This window comes from Peromyscus maniculatus, chromosome 22, assembly GCF_049852395.1.
Source record: "Peromyscus maniculatus bairdii isolate BWxNUB_F1_BW_parent chromosome 22, HU_Pman_BW_mat_3.1, whole genome shotgun sequence".
In the NCBI taxonomy this organism is placed as follows: domain Eukaryota; kingdom Metazoa; phylum Chordata; class Mammalia; order Rodentia; family Cricetidae; genus Peromyscus; species Peromyscus maniculatus.
In genome coordinates this window covers 8,134,170-8,144,618 of record NC_134873.1, presented here as the reverse complement: position 1 = coordinate 8,144,618, position 10,449 = coordinate 8,134,170, and the positions used below count along the sequence as shown (strand labels likewise).

Here is a 10,449-nt window from a genome sequence, read left to right as displayed (position 1 = left end):
AGCACAACCTCTAATCGTAGCATGCAAGAGGTGGAGATTAATCCGGATCTCTGTGAGTTCAAGGCCACACTGAGAACAGAGCCAGGCATGGCTGCACATGTCTTTAAATTCCAACACTGGTTAACCATAGAGGTCTGGAGGTCTGTACAGACAGACAGGAAGTGATGTAGCTGGGTAGAGAGAGGAAGTGAGATGGCAGGCACAGAAAAGATATGTGTGTGTATACAGGAAGTAGGGTTCTCTCTTTGGCTGAGGATTTCTAGTGGTATGAACATGGCTAGCTTCGTTCTGCTTCCCTGATCTGTCAGTTTTTGACCTAATATCTGGCTCTTTTTTTTTTTTTTTTTGGAGGCTATTTAGCCATTTGTCTTACAATTGGTGCCCAATGTTCATGGCATGAATTCACTAATAAGCTGCTTATGCCCTTGAAGGCCCCCCTGGCTCCATACTTAGCTACACAAAGCTGAGTCTCCTTGGTTTCTTCTTTCCTGGTTGGTGGTGGCCTCTCTCTGGATACCTGTCTCCAATTGCTAAAAGACTAAGCTGACTTGAAACTCCTTTGGACGTCTACTGTTCTATGCACTCAGCAAATTTGGTGAGTCAATTAAAATATCCTAAAGGGAGAAATTAGTTAAAAGAGAAATTTTTTCCACATTAAAAAAAATGGGAAACATTTACAATACGGAGAATTTGGTCTCTGACAACACATTAGGAATTCTGAAAATGGAACAATTTACAAGAGGAAAATTAATGTTCATGGGATTTATATAATGTCAATTATGAATAGTATTTGTTTGGTCATTTTTATTTTAGCATTAAAAAGGTTGGTTAATTTGAATGCCAAGATAATAGTTTTAGAAAAACTTGTTTAAACAAATCATAGAGATATTCAGATTAAGACAGAAGAATTTAAAGGTGAACCTATCTCAACATTGAATTATACAGTTACAGAGAAACAGCCTGTTTTCAAATAATTAATCTTAATCTATCCAGTACCCTTGCAGGAACTGCCAAATGCTCAAGGCTGTGTACGAGCTAACTGGACTCCAGTGGAAATGTTAGATTTGAGGAGATTTAAAGAAGCTATAGTCTCATTGTATGCATTCTCCACTTTTAAAGCAGATGTTAAACTCTTGGCCTACTTGTAATAGAATTATTTCCTCAGGACTACAAAGATTTGGTTACAGCTGTCCTAGAGGCTGGGCCCCATTTACAATGGAGCACCTGGTGGAAAGAGGAGGCTAAGACTGTAGAACAATAATGTAGGGCTAGTAGTTTTGAAATTTTCCAAGATCAACTTCTTAGAGAAGTTGATTAATGGAATTTTCCAAAGTTCCAGCTGTGAGAAAATTCCTCCCAGAGTCCTGGGGAAGATGCTGTGTTGGGTGTGGGGAATCTGAGTGAAAGGAATCTATGTACACTACACTCTTTTGTCTGTTTACTTTATCACAAAATTATCTATACAGCTTCAGTTCTGTCCTGAGTCTCAGTTCCTTTATGTACCTACCTTTTCTGTCCCCTCATAACCCTGGTAATAATAAGCACTTATGGTTTTGGTTTCATCTTTGTCCTCTATTCCTTCAACCTCCATCTATTTTTCCTGGGTCCTTACCTCAGGCCCTGATGAAGACTATAAGAGATATGCTTTACCATCTACAGAATCTCTATTCCTCTCTTCTGTGTGCCTATGGAATTCTGCTCCAGTCCTTACTGTACCCGGTACAATCTGGCTGCCATGCCCCTAAGCCTGAAGGAAGGGCATGGTCTGAGCTTCATTTGCACAAGGAACAAAGCTATACATCTAGGAGCCAGGTCGCCACTGAATGGACATTTTACCTTAGTTCAGGAGCTTCAGGCACCTAGCGGGTGATCTGGTAGCCATGCTGTTCCTTGCTTGTCTTTTAATGCTTTGTTTTGGGTTGGCCCTATCTTTGGATGTGGCTCAAAGGAAATATTTGCAAAAGGCAGATACCCAATTCAAATGCTCAAAAAGGGAGTCAGGTTGTGCCTATGTGACTTTATCCAAGTACTTTGAGTATATATGCCTGAAACAGAGGTTTACACACACAGGTTCGAGAATTATGAGCACTAGGAATTCATAGCAAGACACAGCTGAATATTGAAGCTGTATAACACTAAATATTCCTTAATAAATGACTTCCCATTTGACAGACCATGTGTTGGTCAAAGTATAGCTAATCATATACAGCTGGACTCCCTTTATCATTTCCTTGTGGCTCACCATAGTGATTATACTGATAATAAAAAGTCAATCTTGGGGTCTGGAGAGATGACTCAGAGGTTAAGAGCACTGGCTACTCTTCCAAAGGTTCTGAGTGTAATTCCAAGCAACCACATGGTGGCTCACAACCACCTGTAATGAGAGCTGGCGCCCTCTTCTGGCCTGCAGGCACACATGCAGGCAGAACACTGTATACATAATAAATAAATATTTAAAAAAAAAGACAATCTTTATATGATGACCACACCCTAATTTTATGCTGAATGGCAGCCCTGAGTGCTTGGGACAGACTTGAAGAAGCAGGAAAGAATATTGAGTCATTTACGAGAGTTATACAGGGCCCAAAAGAACCCTTCACAGATTTCTTACAAAGGCTGTCTTCAGCCGTAAATAGAATGATACCTAATTCAGAAGCTAGAGAGATAGTAATTGAATCTCTGGCTTTTGAAAATGCCAGTGCAGCATGCAAAAGGATAATTAGACCATTAAAGGCAAGATCAGTACCCTTCAAATAAAGGATCAGAGATACAATTTTATTGAATCTCATGATGATGATACTTGGATAGGAGCGGTGATTTCCTGAAGGCTGAAGAATAATGTCAGATGCTTTAATTATGGTAAGCAAGGTCACCTAAAAAGGGACTGTAAACAGGGCATTCCTAGAAATGTTTCTTCAAGAACAATGTCAGCAGAACGCCCCTCCCTTCTGGATTATGCAGAAGGTGTTGTAAAGGCAAACAGTGGACTAATAAATGTAGATCAACAAGGGACACACAAGGTCATCCTTTTCCTTTGCCACTGGGAAACTTCCTGATGGGCCTCTTGACGGGCCTCTTGCAGGCTCACATGGCAAATTCATTTCAGTCCTTTCCTGCCATTGTAGAAGAAAACCCCTCCCAGAGCAATGAAATAACCAAATGCTTATTGTAAAAAACCATAGTGCTTGGGGTGATAGAACAGCTACAGCAGAGAGGACAAAAAGAATCAGGAAAAACCATAAAGTGAATTTTTTGGGAAACTTCTATAAATGAACAAAGACAAAAAAATAAAAATATGAATAAATGATGTTCTTATTGAGGGTCTTGTAGACACAGGTGTGGGTGTAACAATAATTGCACCAGAATCTTGGTATCCAGATTGGCCTCTTCCGGAGGTAAATGTTCAGCTGTTAGTGATTGGAACATTATCTCAAGTGAAACAGAGCATAAGATGAGTCACATGTATAGGGCCAGAAGGACACACAGAAAAATTAAAGGCATATGTGGCTAACATAGCTATGAATTTATATGGCTGTGATTTATTACAACAGTGGAATACCCAGATAAACATTCTTCCAGTCTCAGAAACAAACCACAAACTAACACGTTTCTGAGAAAAATATTAGAAGATATTATAAAGAACAGTCACCAGCCATCCAGATTGTACAAGAACAGGGCACAACAGCTGCTGATCTTTCAAAGACACTATCAGCCCTGCCTTTAAAATGGTTAACAGACAAGTCTGTATGGGTTCAGCAATGGCCTTTAACAACAGGCCCTCGCATGGGGATCCTAGGCAGGGGCTCCTTGAGCCACGCCCCCAACTCTCCTCCTCCTCTTCTTATTCTTTTTCAGACAGGGTCTCCAGGCTGGTTATTGGCTTCCCACCACTCTTTTCCCCTGTCCTCATTTGGACAAGGCTGTTCTATATCCAGTTCGGCTCTTAGTAGGGGAAACAGTTTTTGTGTGTTAGTGTGCGTGTGTGCGTGTGTGTCCGTGTGTGCGTGTGTGTCCGTGTGTGTGTGTGTGTGTGTGTGTGTGTGTGTGTGCATGTGTGTGTGTGTGTGCGTGTGTGTCCGTGTGTGCGTGTGTGTCCGTGTGTGTGTGTGTGTGTGTGTGTGTGTGTGTGTGCATGTGTGTGTGTGACCCTGCATTCACCAACTGATAACTCTCCTCTTTTTTTTCTTTGGCATGGCGGGTGAGGGGAACCCGGGCCTTACACCTTGCTTTATCCCCTCTCTTTCTCCCACCGCGTGCTCCCGGATCTTTCCACCTTTAGATATTGTACCACGTGGGATTCCTTCTGGGTCCTCCCAGGCTCCTGAACCTTGAGCCACATCAACTGCTTTTCGTCATAAAGGTCTTGTTTGGGGGTCGTGGGCACTCCAACACAGACAACCCCCCATGTCTCTCACTCAGCGGACTAGATGGACAAAGGGCTGGAGAGGTGGCTCAGTGCTCAAGAGCCCAAGGCCTGCCGACCCAGCTGCCACACCGTGCTCCTGTAACTCCGGCTCAGGGCTCTGTCGCCCTCTGCTGGCCTCCGTGGACACTGTAATGCCATGACAGGCACATCTTTGAAAGTAAAATGAAAATATTTAAATTTAAAAAAAGACAATAGTAATTCTTGTCTGGTGGTGGTGGCGTTAAGTCTTTAATCCCAGCCCTCAGAAGGCAGAGACAGGAGAGAATGTCTGTTAGTTCAAAGCCAGCTTGGTTTAGGACAGCCAGGCACACACAAGTCCTATCTCGAACTCTTCCCTCCACCCATCCCCCACACCCTCCACCCAATAATGATAATTTTGTTTTGTTTTTTTCCAGACAGGGTTTCTCTGTGTACCCTTGGCTGTCCTGGAACTCGCTTTGTAGGCCAGACTGGCCTCAGATTCATAGAGATCCACCTGCCTCTACATCCCGAGTGCTCTCCCAAGTACTTGGATTAAAGGTGTGCACCCCTACTACCAGGCTAATGATTCTTATTTAATTAAAATGTCTAATCAAAGCACATTTCCAGTTCTCAAAGTCTGGCACGGATGGAAGGAAAAATACCATCCCCACAGGTTTGGAAATTGAGGTCCAGAGAGGTCAAGTCAGTTGTTCAATGCTGCCAACCATCCCAGCACGTGCAGTCTGGACTCGAACCCAGGCCAGCCAAACCCAGTCACTTTGAAGTAGACAACATCAGGGTCTGCTATCATGGATCCAGTCCCTCTTCAGTCATTCATTCACTCATTCATTAAATCATTTATGCATTCATGCATTCTGGGGAGTCCTCTCCGCTTGCCTGGGGAGGCCCCAGTCACTTGGTTTCCCATAGTCCATGAGGTCCTGGGATGACACCTGGACAAAGTACTTGGAATGGGGCTGCGCGGCCTTCAGGGTGAAAGTCATGGCTTCAATGGTTCCCACCTGCAGGAAGAGAGGAGGTGGTGGTGGGTAGGACCAACATGCACTGGGCGCTAGGGAGCCCATTTGCTGGGTAAAGTGCCTGCTGTGAGTTCAAAACCCTCAGCACTCTGCAAGGCAGCTGTAGAGTCACGTGACATCAGCGCTCCCACAGAGAGGCTGGAGGTGGAGACCTGAGGATGCTCAGGGAATCCTGTCTCACCCTCTCCTAGCCCCCTCTCACCTAGCGAAAGTGAGAGGCTCCATGGCGCCGGTAGCGGATATGGTACTTGAGAGAGAAGATGCCCGGGAAAGGCCAGGAGGCAGCGGGGTGCCAGAACATCTGTAGCCACTGTCCCGCAGGCACACGCCTTCCAGGGGATCGGACTTGACTGTGCAGAACAGAGAGCCTGGTGAGGAGCAGCTCATTTGGTTCATTCATCAGGCACTGATTCCCACCTTCATTTATTCATACATTCGCTTGCCTTCAGACAGCATTCATGCATTTGCTCTGTTTTTTTTTTACTCATCCATTCATACCATCAGTTCATTCCTTTGCTTGTTCATTCAACCATTCACTAATTCCTTAACTTAGTCTCCAGCCCACTTACACATTTATGTATTGTTTGGTTCACATGCAGATCTATTCACTGATTCATTAACTCCTTAATTGTAATGGATTCATTTATTGAATCCATTAGTTTCTTCACTTATCCATTTGTACACTCATTCATTCATGCTTTTATTGCACCATTAAGTCATTCAGGTATTCATTTTCTCACTCATTAGGTCTTTCACTCATTCATTGTATCATTCATGCAGTCATTTATTCACTCATTCATTAAATCATTCATGCATTCATTATGCACTCATATCAGTCATGCATTCATTCATTCACCCATCTGCTCAAGGAGCAAGCATTTGTTGAATTGCCATCATCACTGCTGACGAAAGTCATGACAACGAGAAAATTTCAGAGTGAAAGTCCCTAACGGGCTGAAGGGCTTTTCTGAGACACCATTCTGATAGCACAAGACTGTGCTGGAGGACATCGGTGCATCCTCAGAGAGTTTTACATTTCTCTGTCTGCCTCTAGAACACTGCTTCATGCCAACACAAGGCCTACACCATTAGCCATCTCCCTACCCTTCCCTGACCCTCATCACCCACTATTCTCCTGTCTTTGGATCCCCCTGTCCTGGAGACCATGCTTTTTGGTTCGTGTCTGGGTTGCTCACTGAGCACTGTGTCCTCAAGGTCCCTCCTCACTTCTTCAGGGCTGAGTGGTGTCCCCAGTTTAGACAGATGGACATTGTGTGTCCATCCATCCACAGGAAGACCTGTGGCACAGGCTGCCCCCTTCTGGATGCTGTGAATAAGGTTGCCATGGATTTGTAGGGCTGAACATTTTTATTTCTGTTGAGCAGACACCTGGGTGTGGAGATCATGTGGAGACTCCATGTTTAACCCTTTGAGGGTTGTGTATTCTTTCACTGAACTTCACTGCTCTCTCTCTTTCTCTCTCCTTATTGACAGGGTCTTGGGTTCTTGACCCCGACATACCTCAACCTTGTTCTGTAGACCAGGATGGCTTTGAACTCTGAGAGATCTACCTACCTATGGGATTAAAGCCCTGTATGCCACCTCAACATTAGTCCTCTCTTAACCATGATTGTCACTCATGTTTAACAATATACTTTTTTTTGGGGGAGGGGGACTTCATTGAGGAGCTGACGTGCCATCAGAGACCTTAGAAGGCCAAGGAAGGAAGCCATGTAACACCCCAGGCAGGCTCGAGCCTGGGGTGTGGAGAAGTAACAGGAGGCAAGTGAGGCTGGAAGAGAGCCTGAGGAGGGAGGCTGCAGGGAACGTCAAGACTGGGGGGCCCGCCGTGGTGGAGGGTGGGGACTGTAAGGGGCGGGAAAGACAGACACTCACTGATCTGCTCAGCCACAAATCCCAGGAGACTCCTGCTGGGGTGCATCACCATGTCATTTAACACATAGGGCACCATGGGGAACAGGTACACATCAGGGATGGTGCACCCAGTGGCCTGGGGGTTCGGCTGTAGGCAGGACTGGCTCTGCTGCTGGGCAGCCACGCCTAGCCTGCGAGGGAAGCACCGTGGGGGTCAGGAAGGGCACTGGGTGTCCATACAGTTCCCGTCCACCCACAGCTGACCGTGGGACCTGGACACAAACAGGGGACACCGGGTGTGTGGATTCTGAAGAACTCCCTAGATTACCGACACCCCACACTTGTCCTGTTATTTCGGAGACAGGCCCCTCTGGGTCTCAGGGAGCCTCCGACCCTGAGTGGAGCAGGACAATGGAATCTCTTGGTTCCCCACTTCATCCTGGCCCCTCTCCATTCTCTGACCTGTAAGTGGCGACGAAGGACGTGGCCATCGTGGCCATCGTGGAGTTGGGAGCCCCTAGCGGCGTACAGGAGCAGTCCACAGCCACGGGGTACCGAGAGGCACGGCATCGGACCCTGGGCTGGCTCAGAGCAGCTAGGGCGGGAGAGACAAGAGCATGAGCTTCCAGGAGCCTAGCAGGTCTCTGTCAGACATGGAAGCGTGAGCTCCCATGCCTACTACAACCCCCCACCCCAGGGCCTCAACTGATCCATTGTCTAGATAAGAAAAGTTTTTTTTCTTCCTCTTTCTTCCTTTTTCTTTTTTAAAACGTTTTTAAGGAGGATCTCATGTAGCCTAGGCTGACCTTCAACTCACTGTGTAACTGCGCATGACCTTGAACTCCTAAGCTTGCTAACTCAACCTCCTGAGGGCTGCATGACAGATGTGCACCATCATACCCAGCATTGCCTAGCATTTCTGATCCACAGTTGAGTCACAAAGGTGAAACTTGGGGATTGCTGAGAGTCAACTGTCTATCTCCACAAACCTCTAAGCTCAAAGGTACCTCTGCCTGGATAAATGAGGCTTTGCCCCTCTGGGTCTCAGTTTCCCCATCCCTATAGCATAATGGGAACAGGTCCCACCGGTATAGGTAGGTGTGAGATCCCACCCAACTCCAGATATGACCTGAGACTGAAAGGAAAGGGCTGGTCCCCAAGGCCCAGGTGCCCCGTCCCCAGAGTGCCCACTTACCTATCCCTGCATTGCCCGGGGAGCAGCTTGCCCAGAGGGTGAGTGACAGGAGGAGCCGCTGGGACATGCCTGTGCTCTGTTCTCTAGGGTTGGAGGACAGGGGCAAAGGACTAGGAAGCTCAAGGGGAGCCTGGCCCTGGGTGAGGACCTGCCCAGTGGGGCTCCGTCGTCCAGAAGACAGCTGCGATGGAGAAGGGAGCCCAGGCTCTGTCAGCAGCTGCCTGGTGTGTGAGTGTGGAAGGCCTTGAGGTGGGGCAGGGGGAGGGCCCCAAAAGGGAGAAGTCACTGGGTGGCCTTACTTCCTGCTGATGGGGAAGCCCCAGGGAGGTGGGTGAGGCAGAGGACAGATGTGGGATAGGAGGGGAGCAAGAAAGAGAGAGACAGAGAAAGAGGGACAGAGAGAGACAGGGGACACTGGCCCAGAGACTGGTCCTAGTGCAGGGTGGTGGCCCTGTAACCACCCACATCTCCCCAAAACTGTCAGGGCCCAGACAACAGAGAGCCACTGCCACCCAGGTGTCCCCAGCCTCAGGGACACTCTGAACTGTGCAGGACACCTGCTCAGAACACCCAAGGGAACCCCCGGGACAGACTGGAGTCCTGGGAAACTCCAGGCCACACCCCTCTCTTCAGCACCAAGAGAGCCCAGAGCCTCCTGGGGATTCAGGGGATTCAGGGAATTTGCCCAGAAATTGGGGGAGACAGGAGCAGGGGCCCTGCCAGGAAAGAAGACAAATGGAAAGTCAGGCATGATATGGCAATCTGTCCTCCCAGCACGTGGGAAGTGGAGACAGGGACATCTGTGACTCTAACTCCAGCCTGAGAGACACAAGAGACCTTCATCTCAAAAGAAAAAACAGAAAATAACATTAGGGCATAGGGTCCTGAATTTAATTTACACACACACACACACACACACACACACACACACACAAACAACAACAACAACAACAACAACAACAAAATGAAACAAAACAAAACCCGCCAAGATGAACTAAGTATTGAAATGATGAAGAACAAGAGAATCCAGCCTGGACTTATTTATTCACTTTTTTTCTTTTAAACTCTGGTAGGAACAGATCCCAGGACCTGAATTACACCTTGCTAGCTTCCACCTGCTAACTGGGGTTTTCTGTGAAGGGGCTTTAATCCTAAGCCACAACTCAATTCCCTGGTTTCTTTCTTTCTCATTTTTTTCTTTTTGGTTTTTTGAGACAGTGTTTCTCTGTGTAGCACTGGCTGTCCTGAAACTCACTCTGTAGACCAGGCTGGCCTCGAACTCACAGAGATCTGCCTGACTCTGACCCCTGAGTGCTGGGATTAAAGGCACACACCAGCACCCCCAGCTCCCTGGTTTTTTTAAATATTGTACTGAACTCATGTTTATTGCCATAACTGAGTTTTGGGTCCAGAAGCACAAGTTACCTTCTGAGCCCACCTTCCCCATCGCTGCCCTCACGCACTGGTCCACACTGGTTATGGTTCTTCTTATACTCCTAGGTGGACCGTAGTGATGTCGGTGGCATATCAGAAGCTGTACCATGTCAGGTGTTGCAGAGTGATGGGAATCAGAGTCCCAGAGTGTGGACGGCAATGTGTGCTGGGGTCAGCTGGGCACCATCGGTAAGTGTACCGGCTGGTTTCATGTCAACTTGACACAAGCTAGAGTCATCAGAGAGGAAGGAGCCTCAGCTGAGGAAATGCTTCCACGAGATCTGGCTGTAAGGCATTCTCTCAATTAGTGATCAGTTAGGGAGGGTCCAGTCCACTGTGGGTGGTGCCTTCCTTCCGTAGTGTGTTTGGGGTCTATAAGAAAACAGGCTGAGCAAGCCATGGGGAGCAAGCCAGTAAGCAGCACCCTCCATGACCTCTGCATCAGCACTTGCTTCCTGGGTCCTGCCCTGTGGGAGTTCCTGTTCTGACTTCCTGCAGTGGTAGAGTATGATCTGGAA

At 47.3% G+C, this 10,449-nt stretch overlaps 1 protein-coding gene across 1 annotated transcript; it reads right to left on the bottom strand.

Annotated features, from left to right (window-relative positions):
* Nucleotides 1–7,069: 7,069 nt before the first annotated feature.
* Nucleotides 7,070–9,025, bottom strand: LOC102922168 (interleukin-27 subunit beta-like). Its single transcript, XM_076559740.1, has 3 exons — nucleotides 8,498–9,025; nucleotides 7,765–7,897; nucleotides 7,070–7,493 (listed from the first exon to the last, which is right to left on the bottom strand). The coding sequence occupies exons 1-3, from the start codon at nucleotides 8,562–8,564 to the stop codon at nucleotides 7,136–7,138; spliced, it is 558 nt and encodes a 185-aa protein (XP_076415855.1). The 5' UTR covers nucleotides 8,565–9,025; the 3' UTR covers nucleotides 7,070–7,135.
* Between the last annotated feature and the right edge of the window lie 1,424 nt (nucleotides 9,026–10,449).